The sequence below is a fragment of the Ixodes scapularis genome, unplaced genomic scaffold, assembly GCF_016920785.2.
Source record: "Ixodes scapularis isolate PalLabHiFi unplaced genomic scaffold, ASM1692078v2 PGA_scaffold8__174_contigs__length_109621045, whole genome shotgun sequence".
NCBI classification, from domain to species: domain Eukaryota; kingdom Metazoa; phylum Arthropoda; class Arachnida; order Ixodida; family Ixodidae; genus Ixodes; species Ixodes scapularis.
In genome coordinates, this window is record NW_024609883.1 from 62,375,043 (window position 1) to 62,402,955 (window position 27,913).

General features: G+C 43.6%; 1 protein-coding gene across 1 annotated transcript in view; it reads left to right on the plus strand.

Annotated features, from left to right (window-relative positions):
• Positions 1-3,118: 3,118 nt before the first annotated feature.
• The window catches only part of LOC120840280 (multidrug resistance-associated protein 5), a 32,227-nt gene continuing 7,432 nt past the window's right edge, over positions 3,119-27,913 (plus strand). The window contains exons 1-5 of the mRNA XM_042287008.1: positions 3,119-3,278; positions 9,900-10,210; positions 15,352-15,675; positions 25,152-25,253; positions 26,287-26,478. Coding sequence (XP_042142942.1) covers positions 3,119-3,278; positions 9,900-10,210; positions 15,352-15,675; positions 25,152-25,253; positions 26,287-26,478 — 1,089 coding nt within the window. The remainder of the gene's footprint in view (positions 3,279-9,899; positions 10,211-15,351; positions 15,676-25,151; positions 25,254-26,286; positions 26,479-27,913) is intronic.

The window sequence follows — 27,913 nt, forward strand, 5'->3', positions numbered from 1 at the left end:
TCAGGCAAGAAATCCAGGGTGGGGGGGGGGGGGGGGGGGGAGGGCGGCGAGGTCCGCCTTGAACGTAGCAGTACAACTTGCGCCATCTAGGGGTAAATAGGGGCAGCGCGGCAGCAGTAGAGACGGCGATTCCAGCGCCATGTTTTGATGCGACGGAAACAAGAACCCTACGCTTGAGCGCAGAAAAAGAGCCCCGGGGAAACATGGATTGTAACGGCTCTACCCGTCCTAAAGGCCGTAGTGGGTTATTAACGTATTTGACGTCGTTGTGACGTCACCCTACGTTTCTCTCTTTTTCCTTTCATCGGTTGCTCTTTCTCTCACTTCTTCGCTCACTTGTACGCCCGGAGCACGGTACAATAGCCAAGGCTACGGCTGCGTCGCCCTGACGAGGTCTTTAACGCTATCGCGCTAAAATACCATAATCTAACTGGCGACAGAGTGAATAGAAGATAATTGGGACTCGCAACATCCTCCCTTTTTTAAGTTGTGAATTACTTTAGTTAAGGATTGACACCTGAGAAACGTTTATGGCCAACACAGGAGAACGGGAAGAAGATCGTGTCCACTTTGTTGTGCTCGTATCGGTTTGCGCACACAATTAAGTGTCTCCAGCCTGACCCTGTTGAAAGTTGCGTCTGCTAATCCCTTGGTTGGTAGATAACTTAGCTAGTGCAGTATGACTGTGCATCTGATCTCTTTAAAACGCATCAGGCAAAAAGAAAAAAAAAAACTGCCGGTCTAAAGGTTTGAGGTTCTCCTGGTGTTTCTTTTTATGATTTTGATGTTTCCGTGTTACTTCTTTGTCTGGCCCTTCATCATCTTCTCTGTTTTTAATCCCGAATTTCGATAAAGTGTTTTCGGTTCCAAGTCGTTCTGGCCTTTGCTGTTGGGTCACTTAAAAGACGTAATTTAATTTTGTTCCGTCAAAAGAGACGACAGCTCAGTGATGCCCGTGCAGCAGTCGAAGGACGGGAACTTCATGTTTCGTTATACCAAAGGACGTCGCTCTGTGAACTGGTGGAGCTGCGCTACACGAGTGTGTTTGACCACATGCCCGAACATAATGACGATCTGTCGATAGGCTGCAAACCAAAGGGAGTGCGAACGTCAATTTTACGTCAAACTTGGCATATCTAGAGCAGAGACCTCTGAAATAATTTAGAAGGCTTATGTCAAAAAACCAGTAAGGTGTGCTAGGTGTTTTGACTGGCTCTCGCGCCTCAAGACTAGCAGAACGTCCCTGAGGTCGAGGAGAGGTCGAATAATCTAGCCTTCGTCTTCGCCCTTCGTCTTCCGTCGATGTTATGCCGTTCCAGAAGCGCGTGCGCCACTTAGAGCACTTCGTAAAACTCACTGCTTTTTTACACAAGCGTGCTTAATCTTATCAAAGATCACTGTTTCATATTTGACGAGTTTCACGCAGAATTCGTGTTTGCTCCTTCTCTGGTTTGCAGTCTATTGTAAAATCGTCATTGTGCCGTACACGTGGTCAGAAAAACTCATGTAGCGCAGCTCCGAAAGTTCACAGAGTGACACGTTTTGGTATAACAAGGCAGAAAGGTCCCTTCATTCAACTGCTGCGCGCTCATCACTGTGCCGCCTTCTCCTTTTAAGCTACGAAATCAGTCCAGGAACTTTTTGATCGCACCTTGTGTGTTTTGCGTGATGTACGTATCGGCTAGAACAAAAATGGGTATCACCCTTAAAAGAATAATAAAAAATCTTACCCTGCTGAGAAACCCCATATGCAGTTACACGGTTCATATACTATATTATCATTTGCACGCAAAAAAAAATCTGAAAACAAAAAAAAATATTTTTGAACTTTAAATTTTTAAGTGGCTCATCTCCCTTATCATTTACACGTGTTATACAAATACAACTTGTTATCGGCTGACTTGCGCCGCAAAAAGTTCTGAAAAAGAAAGAATATATAATTTATAGTAGGAGTTCCGTGCTTTCGGAAAAATAAAAAAAAGCACCTACAGGAAGAATTTTCGTCCATTTGGATTTATCTAATAAAATTCGATTTGGAATGTGCCATGCACCCCTCCCTCAAAAAAGAAAAAAAAAAAAGAAGAAAAGCACGATGTTTTACAATTAAGTTTTATCAGCACACAGAGTCAATGACACTGGGAAAATGCTCCTCTTGTATGGGAAATCTTGGACCATTGTGTAAAGGTGTCGCTTATTTCGTCAAGGTTCATCCAGGACAACAGCTCATTGTACTCTCGGGTTACGACAAAAGCGACTGTTTTGGTTCCCAGTTTGAGCCATTCTATTTGTGCTTTAAGATTAAGGATGATGTTGTGTTTTTGTAATATTAGCAGCTGTGGACCTACAAAGGTTACTTTTCAAGTCCCCCTAGTGCGGCCGTGTGTAGATTAATGGAATAGAATGTGTCGAATACGAATTTTCCAGCTTCTACCTCCAGGAGTTTATCGATTTTAGGTATCGACGTTTATCGAAGCAACAATTGTGCGCAACTTTTGTTCTGGGACAAATTAGTATTTACAACGGCAATGAAACCAACTGAAGAAATATTAATTGGTACAAGCGCGTTTTACTTTTATCTAGCACTAAGTTTGCACTCGGATATTATATATTTGTTTATTTATTTTAATTGAAAACACAGCGAAATTAAACTTCAAATTTCGAATAATTGGTAATCAAACAAAGATACACTCCGATAAACGATAAACGCCGAATATGTGGGCCAAGAATAAACTGCAAAAAAATACCCTTCGAATTGAACGAAATATAAGCTTCCCAAACGCGGAACCTTACATGGGCCATCTTATCCACAAATTATTGCAGACAACCATGGCTACAGATGCTACCTGACTGAACCTTCTTCAATGAAAAAATAACTACACTCTGTTAAATGGTTCCTTAATATGATATTATGAGATAAATCGGTAGTGGGGTCACATGTTTTTTTATTGAGGTAGTCGTAAGCACTCGGTGCCGGTTTGTTCTTTTTCCCTGTCTTTGAGGCACTTGTTCTTCCTTGGTAAAATGGCAAACCCGTCAGTGGCAAAATAAAAAGCGACTTCCGTTTTTTCAGGGACCCTGGGAGGTCACGCGGGCCCTTTTCAGGTTTTCCGGCACGTTCATGCCAGCGGCGTTGGTATTTTTCATCGCCAGCGCTATAGCGCTCGCCTGGCAGCAGCTTTGGATCAAAGAGTGGACCGATGCCAACTCTCCGGACAACCGCGATGACCCCTACGACCCGAGCTGGGTGAAAGGACTGGCGGGCCTCTGCGTGGGTGACGGTACGTTGCCATTACTGCTACTACGTGCCAACAAAGTGTTTTTTATGCCAAAGTAATATTTTCCCACGGTAGCAGCAAGCAAGCAGTACGCCTACGCCCGAGCCCGTATATATTAAAGCGGAGCAAAGGTGCATCCCTGGATCCGCAGTCATTGTAAACGTCATGACGCGGCAGCGCATACAGCCCTAGCTAAACAAGTCTCGTCAATAACTGATTTATTTTACCGAATAAATGACCATGAATTTAACCCGAACGTTAGCTATAACCGGCTACGCTTCAGTGGGGTTATGGTAAAGGAAAAAAGGAACACGGTGATATGAGATACCGATACAATTATTGTAAGTGCGATGAATGACAGGTTTATATGACGCTGAGATTGACATCCCCGTGCTGATAGAACGCTCGAAGGGAAACTATAGTGGAAATTCAGATTGTATTTTCGTGATGCGAACTCAATCAACGCACGCTAAGCATCCTATGAAACCAAGAAGGCAATCACGCATGGCCTTTTCTGACCCTAACAACGCAAACTAACACCGCGAAAGACCCCGTTTTTTAGATTGTTAAGTAAAAAGGGGCGTGTCGCGGTGTTTGGTCGAGATTAAAGGGCGAACCGGGCCAGGCTCGATGGTGTTCTATTTGACTTAAGGCAGAAAAAACAAATTTGCGCAATAAAAAGGGGATATCAATATCCGCTGTAGTGTCTCCTTAAGAACGGTGGGGCGGTAATGCACCGGTGAAGACCACTATCGATGCGTTGTATGTAGACGTTTGCAACCACGGCGTCCGTAATTGTGCCCCGCGTGTGCAAGCACGTACAATAATGCGTGAAGATAGCTTTGGCAGGCATGCAACGGCTCGTGCTTGCTCACACGGGGAGGAACATTTCCGCCACCGTATGCGATTTTGGAATCGTCTATTCGCTCTTTCTTGCGTGAGTTGAAACGTGGTGACGTCAGTGTGCCAATTGCCCCCAACCAACTCCGACTCTGAACTAGATAGCGAGTTTCGCAGTATTTTCGGAATCAGATATACAAGCTATCTTCTAGAAATGTGCACTTATAGTCCTGTCAGACTTCATTCCCTCTCACCCTAGAACAATAAAGCATAAATTAAAAAAAAAAAAAAACTCTAAAGATGGCTGACATGTCGGAATGAGAAAGAATTCGTATAGACCTTTCCAGAAAAGGGCTGCTGGCCGGTTTCATTTTCAGTGTTCGTGCGTATCGCGCGTGATTTGCTCGCTTTCCGAAGCGACGCACACGCGCGTGCTGAGCTGTGGAGATCGCTCGCTGAGCTGTGGATTTGTAAACATTGGAAAGGTCTATACATAGCGTATTCCTACAAGCTGCGCGCCACGCTGAGCTCGGCCGTACAGCGTCTCCGGAGTCCGGCAATCTTGATGTTGCGGAATGCACGTTACAAAAGAACTTCGGAAGCTCGCCGCTAGCACGCGCTCAGCAGCCGCGCACACTAGGGAGCCTTCATACACTTTCGCCAAGTCTGTCTCCGGGTGGCGGCACCTCGGCCATTTCTGTGCCCAGAATGCACGCGCTTCGATCTCGTTCGGAGCGAGTGCTTTGCTCCGCCCGGTGGTTTGGCGCCATTTTAAGGCCCAGTTGGCACGCGCAGGCAGTTTTCAATACAATAATGGGTGTCTTCACCCATCGCACGCATATTTGGCGGGGGATCGGTGGCCGAGTGGGCTAGCGCACACCAGCTCGGAGCACGTGGAGCGAAAGCTCGCGCTGCAGAACCCAGGGATCCTGGGCTCAATCCCCATCCCTGCCCATTTCCATCTGGATGAGCATCGTTCCGGCGTTCGGTCGTGTATCACTATACTCTTAGAAAAAGGATATCATAGTCCTCCCTAAGGGGAGGAACGATCTTGTAACGTGTGTTCCTTTAGAAATGTAGAAACTTTCGTCCCTGATAAATGAAGCTTAACGAAGACGCTACGTTAGTAGTAGGAATCGTGTGCGGATTCGGCCACCTGTCAATCACAGCCCCAAGTGGGCGGGGCCAATCCCGATCAGTCACAGAGCAGCAGGGCGGGGCCTCTTCCCTCTCTCCCATCTCCGAAACCAATGACAGGCCATGGGCGGTGGCCAGTGACCAATCCGAGCTCACCGAGGCCCCGCCCTCGAGTCACGTGTGAAGTCCGTGCGCACAGGTGTGAAGTCCGTGCGCGGCACGTGCCAGCAGTGTGCCAGAAGCGTGGAACTTAGCATGGAATCACCAGGTGTTGACAGCCGCTGTCATCAGTCACGTACGCGGTGCGTGCCAGAAGCGTGGGAAAGACACGTATCAGAGATGTCATTACCACCGCTCTCGTCACGTGATGACACCCACGTGATTCTTCGGGTTCGAGTTGAGTCCGACAGAGGGCGCTCACGTGATGTCACACAGGGTTCGTGCTGTATCCGACAGAGGGCGCTGCGCTGCGGTCACATGACGTGAGCTTATTTGAATTATTGCACGGTAAATGACTTTTATTCGCTGCGGTTTTATTCGCTGCTATTTCGCATTCACCGAACGCCAATCAACGGCACCACTATCTCTCACTCACACCTTTAAAAACGCAGGACGGAGATTATTGCGCTTCATGATTTTTTTTGTTTGTTAATTGGCCTTTTATGTGGGTAATAACCCAATGTCACTGACGGCTGAGCGATAAAGCCTCGATCGGGACTGGCCAAGACCTGCGTTTCTTAATACTATAAGTGACTGAAAATGTCATAATATCGAACCACTCAGCATTTGCATCTTAGATTTTTCTTTTTTATTTTGTATTCACGTTAAGACTAATTATCTGCTCCTCCAATTTCGACCTCAAGAAAGTGGAATACTAATCCTTGCATTTTTCGAACTGCATTCAACAAATGGAGAAGCCTCCAGAAGCAACAAGACCCCCCGCATGCGCAATTTTGCGTTCAGTGTTGCCTGCGCAGTTGACGTTTTCGAGTTACTTCGTTTTTGCGGCTTCATCAATGCTAAACGCAGCGCAGAAACCTGCACACACTACAGCGCACACTGCAAACGTACACTCACACCATACACTCACTCCGTACACACGAAAAAGAGGAAAATTCAAACGAACCGCGCTGACTGACAGTCAGCGCGGTTTATATACCTTGTCTTCTTCTCATCATCATCATCATCATTTATTAAACCTTGAAGGCCATTGCTGGCATTACACAAAGCGGAAGGAACTGCTGAAGAAACGTTATATAAACGAACCAACAAAATAGTGGTTTACATGCTGGAAAACATAGTTATAAATCAGCAAAAACAGGAAAAAAATATTTAAAACATTTTTAGGGAAAAACAGCTGATGAAACAGAAAAATACCCAAATAAAACATTTCTATAAACACGAGTTGACTTTGCTATTAGTGCAAATGCAGATGGATGGTCAGTTGTGATATGAATATATTATATCCAAACTGATATACGTCTAGAACTACCGAATTTCCCGAATCACGTGCACCAATCTCCTAGAGGCCTAGATTTTTTTTCTTTGTCAGGTTCAAAGATGGCACTGATACAGTTTCCATAATTCCTGACGATGTGTTCGGCTTCAATAATTTCTCTCGATAATTGATCACTGTGTGTACCTAAAATTGTACAAGATGGCAGGTGAACCTCGAACCCGCATTTACGGCAGTGTATGCCCAGGCGGCCAGAGTTAGCTCTGGTGCTATTGTTTTTGTGTTCACGGAGTCTACTCTCATCTAGTGTCAGTCTAACTACACTCGACCTTTATTACCTGGGAAGAGAAAACTTATCTACAGAAGAAAGGCATTAGCATTGGGTCGCGCATAGCTCCAGTGCTAAGTGATCTCTACCTTGCCCACCAAGACAGACTATTGAATAATAGCCCTGAGTCCCCCAGACTTGCCAGAGTATTTCGGTATGTTGACGATTATTAAATAGTTCTTGACATCGAGAAGAGCAATTTTCTAACCACTGTGGCCAGTGTTCTGTCAACTTTCGAAAAAAATGGCTGGAACCATTGGATATTATTACCCATGAGCTTCTCGAAGAAAGATCTACCCGATTCTTAGATCTCAGGCTCCATTTCCGACAGACTCATATATGCTGGACATATGAACCAAGGGGTAAAAAATCAATTCTTCCTTTCAATTCGGCACATTCTAAGCTGGTAAGAAGAAGAATCGTAAAATGATGTGTAAACAACTCTCTTCAAAAATCTTGCGAGCCTCCATTTCAATAAGCTTTGATGCGCAAATTTTAAGATTAACTTCTGCCGGATATCCAATCTCTTTATTAACATCGATTGCGGAGAGCATCCTGAAAGCGAAAAATAAAGGAACATCTGTCACACCACGAGCCAGAGATGGAACCACGAGACCAGTCGTTATTCCCTACATACACAGGTTCTCGCATGACATCAAAAAATCGCTCATATGTTCAACATCGACGTCGTCTTCTGTGCTCTTAAAAGCTTGCCAACCTGTGAAAACAAGTCAACTCATCATATTCCCACCGAACAGCAAGCTGTACCAAGAAAGATCAGAACAGCTTCGTCGAGTTCTTTAAATAATTAAAAGCGCCGAAAAAGACAAGGACAAAGAAGTGGAACGACGCAAGGCGCACTCCCAACTGCTGTTTATTTCGAAAAGTACGTACATTTATAGGCCCCAGAACCCTGTTAGTCATCTGCGTGTCCCTCGCAATGCTTCTCTCAAATATTCAAACTCACCCTTTGACAGGGCGAGTGACGCTTCACTTATAGCGAGTTCGTTTCACACGCACTGGCACCGTTCGAGTTCTCTCCCAGAATGCATCGCACTCACAGAGTTTTGCACGGAAAACTGGACTCAAACGAACTCGCCAAATGCACCGAGTGCAGAAGACAGATGCTGCCGCCATCTATGTTGTAGAAAAGGTACCGACTTCAAACCGAAACTAGCGCCTTTTTGTTCCGAGTTATGCGTGGGAATGCGAGAATGCAGTCGCTACCAACGTTTATCTACAACCGTTGGCAACCGCAACCTGTAGTTTATACAGTTTATAGTTGCGATGTCTTCAAGCAGCTCGGCTGCCGTAGAGATAGTTACAGACGGTGTAAATTTCCGCGACCAGCTGTCTACAAAGCAGCTGGTTGCGATCTTTCAATCCTTGTAACCGTTTTCACTGAAGAAAACTGATGATGCTGTCCGAGCAGAAGCTTGATCCGTTTGAGCATGGTATTATGCGTGATCCACTGAAAGTGTACGGCTTAAAACTAGCCTGTTGGAATATCCAGCAAAACTGGGACTTTCGATTTGGATCGTCATTATAGGTGGATTAGATATTAGCCTTGGAGAGGGCGTCGAGAACGAGAGCTTTCTCAAACAAAATACGACGGGGCAAGTTCGCTGCGTAGGTAAATGTTAAACATGATTATGCTGCCCAATCCTCGGGTAAAGTCACCATCTTTAGCTTTCTGTGATGCTTATTGGGAAGTCAGAGGTTTATGCTGGGGGAGTTTTATCGACAAATGTTAAATTTTTTACCCGCACACGGATGGTGATAGACATCTCGGGGGCCGCTGTTGCGTTTGTTCTGGGCATTTCTTTACACACTGGTATATTTCAGCGTTTGTACGGCAACAGAGCGATTTAAAACCTGCAAATAAATCACGGGTTGTCAATTGCTTCCTTCGTGAAATAGCAGACGCTCACAATTCAAGCTCGCGTTTGATTTCGTTGCCCGCGGGACGCGATTTCTATCAGAAAATCTACTTTTTTTTCCGATCAGTTCCGCGACACATCGTAGCAGACGAACCCTCGTCGTCTGCTCCCTCTCCACGCCGGCCCCGCCGGAGCGAGGCATGACGAGATTACATTTTGGCGCACTCCCGATTTTCTCGGTGCAGCGAGTGCATGCACGCGTGGGGTGTCAGCGCTGAAACGAACTCGGAGAGTGCAACCACTCGTGGAGCGCCGGCCGAAACGAACCCGTTCCCCGCTGCGAGTGGGCACGCGTGGGCACGAGTGCCGTGAAGCGAACTCGCTATTATACACTCAACGCCCTTATCCCTAATTTTATACGCCTCGTGCACCTCTCTGCTTGTTCGGTCGCGATAACGAGCCAAAATCTTAATGTCATGTAGCACTGGCGTACACGGGCATCTATTACAATGAATGGCGAGATTCCACTTGAATGGCAATGAATGGCGAGATTCGTTCCACTTCTTTGTCCTTGTCTTTTTCGGCGCTTTTAATTATTTAAAGAGCCATGAACCAACTGGCCCAATTTTCCACTTTGCAGTTCGTCGAGTGCGAGGGGCCAAGTGGTGTATTCATTTCCCCTTTCGTGCGGGAAAAAGTACATAGGGCAGACTGGACGATGCCTTAATGATAGGCTCCGTGAACACAAAAACAATAGCACCAGAGCTAACTCTGTCCACCTGGGCATACATGATTGTGGCCTCGCACCCTTCAAAATAAGAGCCGACATACTGTTCTAAGTTCCCTACCGGAGAATCATTTGCGTGTTTGTACGCTTCATCTTCGAATGGCTTCGGGTTTCATTCAGTTATAACTCGCCGACCTTAATCCGTTTATACTAGGGTGTATACCTAAAATATCCTGACACTGCTTCGTCGTCCCAGTGCTCCTCCGGTGCGTGGGCGGTGTCCTTCTGACAGCAAGCATGCGACAACTGTCCCAGTCCCTGCACTACGAGATGCTGAGCCACGTGTTGTCCAGCCCCGTAAGCTTCTTCGACGCGACGCCCCGGGGAAGGGTGCTGAACAGGTTCTCGCTGGACCTCGACGCGATCGACGTCCGTTTCTACCTCTCGTACAAGGCCTGCGCTCAGAACGTCCTTCTGGCGATGTCCAAGCTCTCCGTCATCGCAACCCAGAGTCCCATTATCCTTGGAGTAGGGGGCGTGGGCTTTGTCATTCTGGTCTTCGGAATGGTATGTAGACACACTGTAAGCTAATTGACAGCTCAATAGTGAATAATTTTCTTGATTTAAATATACGGTTTAACATTGCCTTTTTTATTTTCATCGCAAATACTCAAATATTTGACCGTTCTCGGTGAGACATGAGTTGTGGCCCATGATAATATAATAACGTACACGGCATTATGTGAATTATCTCTCCTGGAGCATCATAGCCTTAGCTGCTATTGTGCCATAAAACACCAGCCTACTACTACTGCTACTATGTATATTATAATTAGAACATGTCTTTCATGACCACACGTCTTGTAAAAGAATACTTACTCACAGGGGAATAAAACCGTATGTGTTTTAAGCAAAATGCTTGGAATGATAAGTAGCAATTGACCTTTCACGTCATGTTTTGTGATGTATTTGTTTTGTTTTGTATAGATTCTTAGTTTGGAGTGAAATTGTGTCATTCCTCATTTATTTGTTTTGCTACCGTTGCTGCCAAAAGGGTGGCATGGCCCCGTCAGGCATTTATGCCTTTTGCCATGTCACCTGGGACATCTCTGTACAGTTATGTCTTAAATAAATGTTATCAATCAATCAATCAATCAATCAATCAAGTGATAATGCAAGTGCATACTTGCAGCAAACTTATTGAGTACATACTTTGAATGATATCTTCAGCGTCATTTTTTTTATTTTAAGAAAAATAAATGTGTGCAGAGAAACATTGACATTTCTTGACCTTGAGGTCTAAAGAATGTTTTTAAATAAGAGCTCTGAATAGCAAGAAGTGGGAAAACCTGGTACAGATGGTGCCATGCCTTAGGCTTGTGTCATGCAAACGGTGGTGTTTAGATAACGTCTTTCTGACGTACAGCTTTCTTAGATTGCTTCTCATCTCTTTTCGTTGTTTTAAACTAGCTCATATAGTCAAGCTAGCTCAATTCGCAGTATAAGGGCATCCTCAAACTATAAATGAGTCTTTCTCATACATCGACACCGCTTATACATTAAATAAGTCCTGAAGGCTAGCATCATACTATTTGTATTAGTTGAAACCAAACTTTATCTATCTCAAATATTCAACTCCAGATACTATATTTCAAATACGTTTGGTTCACTAAAGACAATATAACGTGCACGTCTAGGACGTAGGCATGCTAACCTTGTTGCCATAACATGTTCCATACCCCTGAATATATCCTTTTCCTAAGTCCACCGAGCAACATTGACGGTCGCCATTGCTTGGACACGAAGCACATGATTGGAACCGAGTCCCTTTCGCATGCTGACGTCAGGACTCGTCTTTAATACGAGCTGAGCCTAGTTAACGCCGAACTCTGACGCAGCTTTCGTGTCCAATATCTAGTCAGAGTATATATATCAGGAAACAATGTCGAATAGGCGTTGACGCAGACTTGTGAACAGGGCCCATTGCAGAACATGTTCCATGACTCCTTAGTACGGGACATGTTGTGGCAACAAAGTTAGCATACACGTGTACCGCACACCACTCTGGTGGTAACGTGCTGTTTGCTGCTGGCTGCGGGAGGTATGCCTGATGTTCAAATACAACATATGATCTGGTGGAAACCGTATGACACCACATTTTTCATTTTTCCATCACACTGCATTCTCACCATTTTTCAGAAAATGTCCTCCCCCCAAAAAAAAAAATTGTTTTTGTGCAAAAATGAGCTATGCATTGCCGAGTGCTCGGTCTGGTCCCACATTTACCGCAAACAGTCGGCACAGAACGCCAGTTTCAGACCTTGTCGTTATCTGGTAAAACGTGATCAGGAACATTCGGAAACTTTTATACGGGCAATGACTCATGGATATGAACTGCAAGAGCTTACGAGAAAAAGCCTCAGTTTCCCACTGGATATTTCCGCCAATCACAGAAAAATTTAGAATAATATTGGAACCCGTAAAACATTGTTATCTGTTCCGAACTGTTCGCGCTAAATGGCAGTTCAGACTGAACATTTGACAATAAACAACTTATTATTGCTCTTAAAAAAGACTATTTGGGGGAAGGACGCGGTGTACTTTTGAACAAGTTTTTTAAGTCCAGTTGTGTAGCTTGAACTATTTTATGAAAGTATGTCTATACTCCACTTGTGTCACACATACGTGCACAGGTAGCTGATGAAGACAAAGTTCCTCAGGGTACTGACGCGAAATCCCCTGTGAAAGCAGCTTTGGTGGTTGTCTACAATTTAGGCATGTATTAGGGATAAACTGTACTTCCAATTTTATAAAGATTTAAAGAAAGCTAAAATATACGTGATTTGTTTCTGATGGAATTATACCAATACAGTGGAGAATTTGTCAAGGACAGACAAGAGCTCACTGCTAAAATAATCGTAACATTTATTTTAAAGTTTTATAGTACCAGCTGAATATGTGAATAATCTGTGTTCAACTTTCTACAACGGAAAAAATACAACATATAAATGTACTAGGATTCGAAAAAACCTGAAAAAAAAAAACTTGGGTTACAGTGACTAGTGTTATCTTTTCTAGTGTTGCAAGAGTGTGAACGGGCCTTAAAGGCCCGTTCACACTCTTGCAACCGAGTACGACCGAGAGAGACCAGACCGGTTTTTAAGCCTTTTGCGATCTCTTAGGACCAGTTCCGCTGCATCGCATCTGGTCCTAAGAAGTTGCAAAAAGCTTAAAAACCGGTCTGGTCTCTCTCGTTCTTACTCGGTCGCAAGAGTGTGAACGGCGCTTAACAGCTGCACAAGCACTGTGCGGTCTTGTGAAAATAGTGGATTAAATGTACACCCACGTTGATAAACAATGGTTGAAGACTTGAAGTTGGCGCACGCCGTAACTCAACTCATTTATCAGCGAACGGCACGAATTGGCTCAATTCACTTGAGTGGCGTGATGTGCTATCGTCCTCCGTGCTCTTCGCTCCGCACACTGCGCGCGGCGCGCTGTCTGACGCGCTTGTGTGGCGATGTGCTCACGGAGTGATACAGCTAGTTAGGAAAGAAACGTTCTTGACAGTCGGATACACCCTCAATGTGCCGAAAATCGGCAACAAACAAATGAAAATTACTCTCTCAGGTACTTTTTTTTTTTTTTTTTTTCACGGGTGAAAGTTGATGCCCATTACCTAAATTGCTCATTTTCGTTTCTACGGTATAATTGCCGTTGGGTACGAAAACAGTACATTGGATTCAATGCCATAATAAGTACATGTTCTATTCTGCACTTTCGCGTAGGATGATGTTTTTAATAGCAGTGTAATAATTTAGGATCTTGCAAATACATTTGATGAAAGGTCATTATGGGGAATTAACAGCGCAAATACAACAAGGAAGGATAGACAAGGAAGCCAGTACAGCGCTCTATCCTGTCTCCCTTGTCTATCCTTCCTTGTTGTATTTGTGCTGTTAATTCCACATAATGGTCAACCAACCAGCCCACCTATGGTCGTGATTTTGATCAAAGGTATTCGCTACTCTATTTTAATTACCCCCACAGAATATTGCATTCATTATTTTATATATAATTGCCAACCTTCGAAAACGAATCTGCCACTTGAATTTTTTACGGGAATAGGAATCGGCAGGTCCTTGAGAACTTGAAACGGAAACAACCGATGACGAAACAGAAAAGGAAAAGCCTGGAACAAATATGAACTCAGAATGCAAACAAAAAATAACTGAAAGATGGGAATAGCATATGAGGAAAGGTACCGAAGAAGACACATCATGCTTCATTATTTGCGTTCTTATGTTTGACCAGTCTACGGCATAAATGACGATTTCTTTCGCCAGTCTGGTACACTCCGCGGAAAACGGTCTGTGGGGGAACGGAGATAGCTCCACGCTTTCATGAGGGAAGACAAAATTCAGGGCACAAGCTGCGGGCAGGATGAGCACTCAAAGTACAAGAAAAAGGTCATCCGAAGTTTCGCACCTTTCTAAAAGATCTTGTAAAGATTATTATAGGGAGAAAATAAAGAATTCAGCAACCGACAGGAAGATAGCAGCGCTTCTTTTCGAAGTCTAGTCACCTTTAATATATTGTTTAAGTAGCATACTTGAGCAAAGCGCGCTGATTCTTTAGCTCATCCCAAGTTTTGTTCATTTTCTTTAAACATTAATTTTGAATATAGAGAGACAGCGATCAGTAACAACGTAAGTCCAAGGTACGCGATATTAAATTACCACAAATGTGATTGTCCGCGATGTGGCTGCATGTACTATTTTTACTAATTTGTTTTGAAAATATAATATATTAGTGATGCTGCTTCTTGAACTGGGGCTGCATACTATCAGTGCCATTTCGTGTTCTCTTATGTCGATTGCAGATAGAGCACTATGTTGTTTCTGAAGTTGATACAAACTAGTGAAAGCGGAGGTACCTTTGAAATTAAGTTATATACCTTTTGAAGTATTTGTACTTTGCTCGAGATATTGTGTAGGGGGAGCAACTTACGTAGTATAGACTATGTTCTTTGTAAATCAGGTATTTAGTAACTTATATTCAATTCTTATGTCGAGTTTCTTGGTCAACAGTGCTTGAAACGCTCTCCCCCATGATACCAAGCAAAGCCGCCACCACGCTTTCCGAACTGTTTTGCTTTTTTAGGGTATTTTTTAGTATTTAATACGTGCTAATATTTACTGTAACTAGTGTTGATTACAGACACACTCCTCAGATAAATTTGACTCCATCGTGCCGAAGACAAAGAAGGTGCAGATGCATTGTGAGCCATATGACGCACCAGCATTTAACACAGCTCTCTTGCTGATTACATCCTCATGCACCAACCCATGTCACTGACAACAGATAAACTTGTCACTCTGTGGGCCGAAGCATGCAAATAACTCCTCCTTTGTGCAAACGCCGCACCTCCTTTGGACTAACACTGCTGTCCGTTTGAAATGACCCCCTGGCATGTAAGTTGCGACATGCAACAGTAGTCACATTCACTTTATAAAAAAACAATGTATGGCTTATGTCTGTAGCGCTTTGCTTTGTATTTTGCACTTTGGAGTTCGTGTCGGCTAATGCCATAGTCTCATACCTAACAGAGCGATAACAAAAAGCTGTGAATTTCGCATACCCTAAGGCTCGCACGCGCACAGAAACTATGTTGTTTTGCTTTGCAACTGTGCGCTGGTTTGGTGCAGCGTCTCATCGTTCGGGCAGCCAACGAGGCTCGCTTCGTCGAAGGCGCATTCTCGTCTCGAGTGCTCCAGCACCTCACGGAGACGGTGGACTCCCTCAGCACCATCCGGTCATATGGGGTGGTGGAGCGCTTTTGCGGCTGCTTCTGTCGACTCGTGGACGAAAACATGGTGCCCTACAACGCGTTCGTCTGTTGCCTCAGGGTCGGCAAGGCCCTGGTTGGTGCAGTGGGCTTTGCAGTCGTGTTTGCCACACTCCTAATGGCCATCTTCACTGCCACGAGCGGCCCCAGTGGTGTCGGCTTGGCTCTCAGCTCTTCACTGTCCGTGAGTGTACAAACAGGCTTTCGCGAAATAAGCCTCAGATGATTTAGTGTCAATTTTACTGTTTGTAGGCTCAAATAACCTGAAACATACTGAATGGGCGTTTGCCTGAGGAGGTATTATGAGACCGTAGTATCAATATAGTAAATTTAAAATCACCAAAGTTCATCCGGCGGCGAAACAGTCAGACGCCACTTGTGCATTTGTGGCTAGGTTGTGAATCTTTGTTCACAAATGTCTACTAAAAATTTGTATATAGGATGTATCCAAGCAGCAGTTCTTACTTCAAACAGTGAGAGAGTACAATACCAACGATGCTCGATCAAGGTGGCTGGTGATTTTATACAACTCACAATCCCGTTTTCATAAGAGAAATATTCCATCATCGGTTGCTAACTTGAACGTAGTAGCACACCCGGCGGAGATATTTGGAGGTGTTTGACAATAATATTGACGGCAGCGTTCGTAGTTTCGCCAAACGATCTTATCCCAAGTGTCTTCTGCCTCCGAGAAACATTTTGAAGCTCGTAATCGGACCAGCTGTCTGTGACCTGTAGACGTGCGATTTCTGCGGCCGCATGTTCGTTAACGAAAGTCCAGAAATAGTAAAATGTCTTAAATCGCGGGACGCGTTTGTTCTCAAATATTTCTCCAGAGAACTGTTTCCAGACGTTATGTCAATTGCCAATGTCGCCATGTACGCGCTTTAGCTAGAGTTTTCGAACCTATACTCCACAAGTGGGGAGCTCTTTTTCTGTTAAGAGTTGTCAATTTGCCTCGTCATCGCTGACGTTGTTGTTTGTTTTTTTTTGTCAGAAAGTAGACACTTAACCCTAGTGCATGCTAATATTCGCGTAACCTAGCCCTGGTTTTTGACTTCACTGAGGTGTATTCATTGACAAGGTACCCATTAGAGGCGTAATCTAATACCATGGCGTTCATTTAACGTAACTTATTGATGATCGAGCTTAGCGTCTCCTGGATAAATGTCAAAGTAGTCAAATCTGCAGTTTCGATGGCTGCACTAGTCAAACGGTACGCGTCTGCTTTTGACGTTTTAAATTTATAACATTCTTATCACATGATGTTTCAGTGGTATTGTCGACGGCATTGCCTCTGATCTACACGCGCTTTCGTGTTGAGGAGACGCCAAACCAAGTCACAAACACCTGCAAGTAGCTTTTGCAGCATGGGAGTGCAGTGGAGACCGCGCTGACCTTGAAAACGAGGCACAAGAAAGTTGATTCCCATTAGAAACTATTCGAAGGAAACGATTCTGCTAGGCTGCATCTTCAGGGTTCATGGGTATGGAGCCTGACGTCCTCACGTTACATAGCTACGAACATGCGCCTTCTGGGTTGTGCAGATTACACGCTCCTCTTTGAATATGTAAGCATTAGAAAGGTGTAGTACCACATGAAAGCCTTTTCACCTCTCCTTTATCACTTCACTGCAGCGACCTAATAGACAGCACCCTCCTTGGGTGGGAACGCTTTCAGGAATCGCAAACTGAAGGCGAGTACAATGCACCAATGACCCCTGTCAAGGATAATTAAATTGTTAAAAAATGTCTTAGTCCGTGCACTAGTCCATGACTCCAGCAATGACGTCTGGTTGGCAGCACAAAATGACATCAGTGACCCATTTCTTTACGACGTCAGTCATTAACAAAGCGGCGTCTGCCGCAGTCATCACGCGTTGCTCTGCGCCAATGGCTGCGGGCCGAAGGCTAAAGTTGAATTGCCAGCACGAAATTTTATGTTTGTTTTAGAGACGCCTTTAGACACGCCGCTTTTCCTGTCTGACGTTACTGAAGTTTATATAATAGTCTTTAGAACTCCGTCATACAGTCGAACCATGGCCTGCTGCTTGTCAAGGGGATAACATCCGAGGTTTTCGCAACGACAAGGGTTAAAATGAGCTGAAGAAATACGTGATAGTGACCGTGTTTCTCTTTTTCCCAACCATTCCCAACCTGTAATTTTATTATAACTATGAAGAGTTTTATTAGACCGTTCCTATAATTTCAATCAGAAATTCCGATACTCCGATGACGCCTTTTTCTATACATCGTATCATTAGTGGTTATCGTTATCGGGGGTATACCCTCAGCCCAATCAACTTTGATGTGACTTATTCCGCCATCTAGGTCAAAATATTTGCAACATTGGGAATGCCAAACCGCCCCAAACGTGCATCGGGACGGCGCTAATGGTCTTTGCGGTTTTCGCTTTCTCCGACTAAACAAATCACAAAGAGAAAAACAAGAAAGAAAAAAAGCTTATGATTGCGGTGATTTTAGTGTGGTCGCCCTAAAAATATATACAGGCTCTTTTCTTTATTATTATTCTTTTAGATTTGTTTTAAAAAAGCAGTGAAAGCTACACTTATGCGGTTTGTGGAAATGAGTTATACGACCAGGGCAACATAGTATAGAGAGATACTCGCAACTATCAGTCTGCTAATTTAGTAAAATTTGTTAAATAACTTCTGTGATTTTATACTCTGCTGGACTGCCCCACTTTTTCAACATGCCTAACGACGCGGAGAATCGAGAGTGTATTGTGTGTCTAAAATCTCTAGGTTTGGATGGTCAGGGGCTGAAATGCTCCGTCTGTAACCACTGGTATCACATTGGGAAATGTGCGGGGATTTATAAGACTGCTCTGAAGGGGCTTTCTCAGGAGCAAATGCTTGCTTGGCAATGCTCTACATGCAAATTGCACTTCGCTCGGCAATCTTCAACTGATCAAGAGCCTACTCAAAAACAGAGCAATCCGAATGAACCGGACATTGCAAAACTGATTTTGGACATGATCTCAAAGCTGACGGAAGTACTTGGTCGTCTTGATTTGATGGAGAAGTCGATCGCGGTGCAATCAGCCAGGCACGATGCTGTGATTGCAAAACTTACGCAGCAGGAAAAAACAATAGAAGGAATGGAAGAATCAAGGGAAATGTTGGGGTCACAGTACGATGAAATTCTTAAAAAAGTAAAAACTCAAGAGGACACCACTTTGGAACTAAACAAAAAAGTGAGTAAGATGGAATCCGCAATGTCGAAGCAAGAAATGGAAATCCGTGAACTTAAAACAACCGTAGATAACATGGAACAGTACTCAAGACGAAAAAATGTAGAAATCCACGGCATCCAAAAGAATGAAAATGAGAATCTACTTGAAATGATCCAGTGTCTCGCCAATAAACTGCAACTGCCTGTACCTGCGACGGAGGATGTCGAGGCTGTACATAGGTTAAGTGCTCGAGAAGGAAAAATTCCACCTATTATCGTACAGTCGGCGGCAAAAGTTTGCGGGGCGCGGGAGCGTCAGCCGAAACGACTGGTTGCGCCTTCTGACGGCGCGCGACCGCTCTCAAGAATTACGCTTCGAGAATGTGCTTCCTTTCGTGCTTGAAGTCTTGTCTCTTTTGGTCTCTTCCGCCCGACGGGCACGAGATAACCGGGACCGGCGCAAGGTGCCGCTATGACAGTCATCATTCCGCGCGTCGGCCTCAGCCACCGTAATGGGTGACGGAGCTCGGGACTGCTACAGATAACGTTTCGCGGCACCTTGCGCCAGTCCCTGTTATCTCGTGGGCGTCGAACGGAAGCGAGCGAAAAAAGCATGACTGCGAACAAGAAAGGAAGCGCATGCGCAAAGCGTGAGTCTTGAGAGCTGCAACGCGCCGTGAGAAGGCGCAGCCAGTCTTTTCGGCTGGCGCTCCCGTGCCCCGCAAACTTTTGCTCCCGACTGTACGTTTCAACGAGCGTTCTGCCAGGGACCAGTGGCTGACGAAGCGAGTGGCACTCCGGCAAGAAAAAATATTCATTAATGAGAACTTGACTAAGTCCGTCAGGGAACTGCTTTGGAGTGTGAGGCAGTGTGCGAAAGAGAAAAACTACAAGTATGTATGGGTCAAAAACGGGAAAATTTTCGTTCGTCAGAGCGAAAATAGGGCAGTCATTCGTATTAACCGTCAGGAAGATTTATTGAAAATCGCTTGAAATGGCAGTGTCGTTTGAAACGTTTTGAGAGTGGGAAACCCACTGGAAGGAAGCCGTCGTGGCATCTCCTAGCACCGAGGTAACCCTAAATATGTTACACATCAATATCAGAAGTATACAAAAACACTGGAATCATTTATTAGTTTCCCTGGCCGATCATGTTGACAGTTTGGATATTTTAATTTTAACAGAAATCAATACTACCATATCAAACGTCTCCTTGTACTCTCTAGATGGGTTTCAATCGTTTTCACTGTGCAGAGAAAATAGAAGAGGGGGCGGAATACTTATGTTTGTTAAAAGTTCTTGGTTCTGTGAACCAGTAACCACATCTCTCACTCAAGCTGAAGTGCTGGTCACTGCTATCTCAAGACAGGACATTTCATTCGTCATTGGCGCTTTTTACAGGCCGCCAAGTTCGAATATTACCTTATTTTTTGACGAGTTAGCAGGATTACTAAACACGTTTGGCAATGATAGCCAGCTAGTGTTCGCGGGCGATTTTAACATCGATGTAATGAAAGTTGCGAACAATGAAGTTGCAAATTATCTGAGCCTGTTATCAGGTTTTGGATTAGAAAACTTGACCACGAATTTCACAAGAGTTTCTTGGTAATCGGTTTACACGTACGGCGATTGATCATGTAGTTGTGAGACTAAATAAAGCAAAATTTGCCTCTGGAGTAATTAAGCAAAAAATTGCAGACCACTATTTTGTATCCTTTATAGCATTTTGTGGCGCGCCGCAAGATGACATGGTTGATCAATACAGCGTGATTCTAGACAGAAGAAAACTAGATAATTTTATTAAGCAATTTGACTGGAGTAGTTTACTCACCATGGATCATATCACTGCATATCAAACAATGGTGGCTCAATTTGAATATATATATAACAACAGTAAGAAAAAAATAAAAATAAAACAAAGAAAAAGCAGAAATGCGTGGATTACTGTAGAAATAATGGAATTGTGCCATGAAAAGAATATACTATGAAATCGAGTGAAAGCTAACCCAGCAAACAGCGCACTGAAAGCGGAGTTTAGAACCTTACGGAATAAAATAACTGCTGAAATAAGGCTAGCAAAGAAAAGGCACTATAGCACTCGTTTGCAGCAAAACCAAAAAAATCAGAAGAAAACGTGGCAAACTGTGCAGGAACTAACTGGCCACAAGAAAAAAGAAAGCATAGATGAAACAATTAAGAAAGCGTTTAGTGATACTGATTTGAATTCACTAAGTAACAAATTTAATACTACTTTTGTGCGTAGCGTGTCAGATCTTCATTCCCAAATGAGGGGTGTTCCGGACTTTGCATCCAGCCCCGTTAGTGGGTGCGGAAACTCGGCTTATTTAACACAGAAGACAGAGGATGACTTAGTGAAGATTATCAAGAATATGGCTCCAGGCAAATCGCCAGGAGCTGATAGGATTCGCCTAAGAGATATATCGGCAAATTTTGAGCACCTAAAGCACGTACTTCTGAAGATAATCAATTCGTGCCTTTCTACTGGTCAGATCCCCAACGGCCTGAAGATCGCGGTCGTGCGGCCCATCTATAAGAAAGGTAGCCGTAAAGTCATATCGAACTACAGACCAATTTCTATCCTGCCCGTGATTTCATTGATACCGGAAAAGTTCGTTTTCAACATAATGACTTCATTCTGTGAGAAATACTCCCTGTTATACCCGTCCCAGTATGGGTTTAGAAAAAATAGAGGAACAATTACGTTATTGGAAGATCTCTCTGACCATATCCACAAGAACATAGATAACAACAACTTTGTGTTAGCTCTCTTTCTGGATCTAACAAAGGCATTTGATTCAATTAACCACAAAATACTGATAAAGAAATTACTACGCATTGGCTTTAGGGGCCCTTTTATTGAATTTTTAACTGACTACCTCTCGGCCCGTCACCAAATGGTAAGCATTTGTGACGTTAAAAGCGATTTATTGCCAATTAGTACGGGCGTCCCTCAAGGTTCCATTCTCGGTCCTCTTCTTTTTAATATTTATGTAAATGACCTTGGCAGTCTACCATTTTCTTCGACGGTATATCAGTACGCGGATGACACTGTTCTGGTTTTTGCAAGTAATGACGAAGCCACAGCGTTATCGTATTTTCAACGCGATATACATGGGTTGATGGCTTGGTTCAGAGCTAACCAAATCTTAGTTAACGCGGACAAAACGAAACTAATGCATTTTTATAATCCTCACAAAGTATTAAATTTGTCTACGCCTTTAATGCTACATGAGTCTGACTGCAGAGACTGCGAATGCACACCTTTAGAATATGTGTCATCTGTAAAGTATTTAGGTCTTTTTTTTCGACAAATTTTTAAACTGGGGCACTCACATAGACTACCTTGCGAAGCGTCTTCGCGTGGTTTCCGCATACTTGTTTCATCTGCGTATGGTATCTGACGTAAGTTTACGGATGAAGGTGTACCAAGCGTTAGGTGAATCGGTGCTCCGTTATGGTATAACGATATATGGAGCATGTTCAAATTACAAGAAAACAAAATTAGATAATATTCTACACAATGTGTCCAAAAATATTGCGTACAGAACAAGGTGGAGCGGTGTAGATCCTGATTTAAGAATGAGGTCTCTTCAAATTCTTTCAATTGAACGACTGTACATCTATGTAGTTTGTCTAAAACATTATTATAACGACACATTCAAGGTACCATTAAAAAAGCAAAGAACACTAAGGAAAACAGAGCGGTTTGTTCAGCCTAGGATTTTTACGAATTACGGAAAAAGAGTAAGATCATTTTATGTCCCACACTTTTTTTAATAAATTACCTGACGATCTATTTTGTTTACAGTCATTCAGTGTTGTTAAAAGATGCCTAAAATATTGGTGTCTTACTCATACTAACCTGTTCAGTGCGTGCGTCTCAGTGCAGACTTTGTTATGTTTTAATATGTGTGCGGTTGCATGTGCAGTTGCATTTTGATATTGTATAATTTTGACTTCTGTTGGCTGTCGGGACCCGCCCACAAGCACCCTCGTGCTTTTGCGGGCCCGTACGTATCTGTATGTTTTCGTTCGGAAATAAATAAATAATAATAATAATAATAAAAAAAACTAGTGCAAATAGACACACAGTTTCAACTAGAAACTTGCTTACTAACATAGAAAACCACTAAATCAACTCTTTTAAAAGGATATAACGCGGGGGCAGCGTTTTACGGAGTTTTGTAGAAACGCTCCATTTGGACGAGTTTCTAGATTTCGGTTACTTATCGGAGCGCATCTTCGCGCCCGCGGTCCTGCTCCCCGGTGGTCGCGGTGTGAAGCCAATCCATCGCTTCCCTTTTAGAATGGAGGGAAGTAGTGCGCTTGTGTGGTGCGCGTCTCAGCCGCTGGGACGCAGGACCGCGGGCGAGTAGATGGGCTCCGCTAAGAAACCGAAATCTAGAAACTCGTCCAAATAGAGCGTTTTTACAAAACGCTGTAAAATGCTGCCCCGGCGTTATATTCTTCTAAAAAGAGTTGAATTAGTGGTTTTTGGTGATGCTGGGCAAGTTTTTAATTGGAACTATATATCTATTTGCACTAATTTAAAATTTAATTCACAAATATTACTTAATTAGCCGATTTATAGTTCCGACTATTTCCTATACTATGTCCCGCTTGACGTATAACTCACCTGCACAAACCGCAGAAGTGTAGCTTTCACTTTTTTTTTTAACAAATCTGAAAGAATGAAGAAAACACCCTGTATGTATTGTATATTTACTTCCCAACATATTTCTATGAAAAATAGTGTGCCGAGGTTCTGGATATTCTAAAGAAAATGTTTCCATCTTTTATATCTACGGCTTTTCGGCCGCTTTTTCGGTTGACGCGCTATGTAACTTAGTGCAAAGAGCGTTCATGGAAATTGTATAAAATATATACAACACAGATAGCAATTCCAACACCTTTTTTATCCCCTTCATATAAAAAATTAATCAGTTTTCCGCGAAAACATAAATAAATCATGAATACTAATTTTAGGTTTGTCACGATACATCTATAGCGATACGCAATCGCCACTTGCCTTTACCGGGTACGGAGATATCACAAATACACTCGCCACAGAGCACCATAACTCTAGTAATTCAGTTGTGTTTAACTTCTCCATCTACATATGTGCCCTATGCTTGAGAGGCAATAAATGAACGAGGACCATCCCAGAAAATGAAAATATCATCAGTGCGTTGCTTTGTTTTTCCGCAATAATTTTTAGAAAATGCGCTTTCTTAGAGTTAGTGAATATACTGACTGTATATCGAACTAAGGAACACTGCAAGAATCGAAAACTATTTGACGCAGTGGAAAAATGCACCTTTCCCACTGGATCCCGGTACAAATTGGGTCTGACGCCGCTTGTCCGCACTGCATGTTGATATTATTGCGAAAGCGATAACTGTCCCATGAAGCGAAGACTGCGTTCTTTGCAGCAGCAAAACGAGCCTTAAATTCCCATTGGCTGCGACGCACATATCAGATGCTTTCAGTGAAGCCGACGGGGCCGTTCAAGGTCAAAGCGAACGCGCCTCAGAAATACAACACAAAGAAAAGCAGGGCAACGCAGATGCATCGTCACGGATGTCGTGGAGCCGGCGGGGTTTGCCGCGCATGCGCAGTGGGAGAGCGTGAAGGCATCGCCGGAGCGCCGTATGAAAAAGGAAGACGTGGCGCGCAGATGGTAGGAATGCGCAGCGTGTAGGAATGTTTTCGCATTCCTACACGTAAGTATTCTTCAGTGTCTTTCCGAAGTTGTTTTTTTTATCGACTCTAGTCAATTAAAAAGTAAATATAATTATGGTGACAGATATTCTGTAAAGAAGCGTCGATTTAAGTTTTGTATAACTTCTAAAATCTGCATTCTACAAGCTTCGGTTGAAAAAAGCGAGTCCATGAAAAATCTATTTAAAATAGTCAATACACCGTGACTAGATAGGAAGTCGAAAGAGTCGTTATAACGTGGGTAGTATTTCTCTATACTTCCTGAAATATATCGAAGGGGTGATGGTTTAGCCCGTAAATGGCAAACCTACAAAGACAGCTCACTTACGATTCACTTTTGACGCTGCTAGATTAACTCCGCCGAATCGTGGTGTCGGCTCCGAGCGGACTTCAAGCCAAACGGAGTATAAAAAAGCTGGGCGGATATACGGTTTAATTAGCTTTTAAGGTGCAGAATAAAGAGTATATGTGTCTAGTGCGTATTGTACCCTCGGGCGTATTCCTTTTGTCTAGGAGTTATTTCTGTTATAGCGTATTCACGACATTAAATGCAACAAGTTAAAGTATTTGAGTGATGGCGACTTCAGCATAAAATATGTTCACCAGGAACGTGAGGTCCCCGCTCAATTTCGTGCAGACACAAAAATATTCGAACGAAGTGCAGCTAATATTAACATGGTTATTCAAACCCTTCTTTTTTTTTTAATTAATATTTTTGACACAGATCCCCATGATTCTGACGTCTCTGTTTTTGGCGCTGTTCGGCTGCTTGCAACAAATGGCGGCTTTCGAGCGTGCTCTGGAGTACACGGAACTGCCACAAGAGGTACGAGATGCGTAAGAGAGAGATTGCATAATCGTGTCGTTATCGATTTTCATACTAGTATATGGAGCTTCTTGTTATACACTAATTGATATTTTGGCTCGATGGTAGTTAGAGTAAATATTGTTAGCAAGTATCCACTGACTGTTGCTTTTTTTTTTCTTGATTGAAGCCCTCAAATTATTTCAACCTCCTTCGCGCTGGCTTTATGCATCCTGCTTCATACTCAATCTAGGTGGGCATATTTAAGGCACTTGCACATCTGTGCAGACGCACAAGCAATCGGTCATTCCGCACGTGCTCCTGCAACCCGTGACCTCCCGTCATGGTTCATGAGCGCCACACTGATTTTTTTTATATTCCTAACGAGCGTGTTGCTAAGATGTACTAGATAACAGAAAGTATAAAATAGAGAGAGGACTATGTACTCGTCTGTCTTTTGTCCTATCTCTGTTTTATACTTTGTGTTACCTAGATTTTTTTAGTTTACGGTGTTTAAAGCAGTTCGCGACTTTGCATTTGGATGTGCTATAGTTTGTTGCGTCTCCTTGTAAGAACCTACGACAAGAAAATACACAGCGACTCTGCTGCGATCTACCAGATAGCCTTGTAAAACTGATGCAATGTGAATAACTGGACTGAATGTTCACGCAGTTTCGGCGAGATCGAATCTACCTTCATCTTTGAGAAGTCGTCGCTTATTACGTTGTCAGAAATATTAGAAGAGCACGATGTAAGAATTATAAATAAAAAATCATAAAAATATATGCTCTTGCGGGGAGTGTCCCACGGGCTAAGTAATAAATGGCACCCGGTTTTTCTTGTGTTCTCTCATGGAAAACAGGTACAAGGAAAAGCATTGCACTCTAGAGTATTCAAACGCAAATATATGAACCAGCGTTTATGCCACTCGTGGGAAGCGAGCCACGTGGCTAGGCACTTAGGACCATTCCAACTGATTGCTTTGATTGTCCTAAAACGTAAATGAAGCTCGGTAAATAAAGAAAATAATGTTTGTTCTTCTCATGCGTATCAGCCTGATGTGGAGATCCAAGAAACGTACCAGGAGAGCAAGAAGAGATCGGAGGTCCTTTCGGTTCTGCCGGTGGATCAGGAATGGCCCACGGAAGGCAGGCTGGAGTTCCAGGACTACGCAGCGTCTTACCGTCCAGGCATTTTACCCGATGTCCTAAAGGGTGTTACGTTTGTTGTTCAGCCACAAGAGAAGGTGTGTTTTTGTCGTGCATGTTTCTTTTGTTTACCAGACTTTGAAGTCAACAAACCCCTATCCCAGTGTTGCGTAAGAATTATTTTTCCTTTTTTTAGGAGGTTAGTTATATACTTTATGATCATTCTTTTCTTTCGGTATAGTATTTATAAATTATTGTAATTTCTATGGACCGCGCTTTAACTCCTTTCTTAAAATATTGCCGCTTCTCAACGGAACTACTTGTCACCTCTATAATCAGGAATGTAAGAGTGTTAATCGGCTTTGGCAAAAGTCGGCCCTTCTCCGTATCAGCGTGGCAAGGGTCGTGGTAACACTGAATGGGATGTGCTAGTGTGGAGAAACCGTGTACACATCTGGAGACTGGATGGTGGGAAGACTCACTGTGTCGTGCAATGTAAACACATGACCGTTTTATGGGTGTCTGACTTGTGGGCGCCATCTCCCTTCGGTTGCGGTGTAGATACGACTTTCTCAGAGCCTGCTGGACTGTTAGAAAACAGAACCATCAGAAGGCGGCAGAGCCGAGCACAGCCCTAGTACAAGCTCGCTGCAAATAAAAACCAAGCACTCCGAACTACCTCAAGTTGTTGCGGCGAAAGGAATCTGTTTTTTTCTGTTTTTCTTTCAGTCTCTTTTACGTTCTTTCTTTGGAAAAGCTTCCAGCGTGGTCATATCAGGGAGAAGAGCTCCCCGCATCTCTGAACACGTGATATTTTACCCCAGCAGGAAAAAACACGGAAGAGACTAGAGGGAGTGTTTTGGCTGGCACTGGTGCCCAACCAGCGAAGACACGAGCGTTGCGTCGGCGTTCGGACGACAGTCGGCCCGTCGACTTCTGTTGCTTGCACTTAACCTGATTCTATGGTTAGGTGCCAGCCATATAACACATTATGTGTTAAAAGTTTTATCTCTCAACAAACTAAAACTGAATTTCTACAGTTCCCAACGGAAGCTTTCCTTTGTTCTTCCTTACTTTGCCCAGTGCGACCGCAACAACTGACACGGACAGCATAAGAAAAGCATGGCGTGTCAACTCCCGAACAACTGATTATCGATTCGTAGCCAATAGAGAGTTTTGGCCTTTGGGGAACCGTCTTTGCACATCCGATACGGTACCATGGGCCCACTTGTAAGAAGTGAGCATACGCTACCACAGAAGACCCGCATATGCACACTTCATATCGGAGGGCCCATCCCACCCAGCGGACGTGCAAAGACGGTTCCCTAAAACTCTCTAATAAGAATGCGACATCAGCCGATAAGTACTCACAAATTCGTATCGCGAGGCAAGAAAAGAGAACGTAACATAAAACTTTTCGGTTCCACTTGGTTTGCGTGTCTCTGCCTTGATATACAGAGTCCCCCTTTTTAGGTTAACAAATTTGTTGAAAAAAAAGAAAGCCGTAAAGGCTACATTTATGCGGTGCGTTCT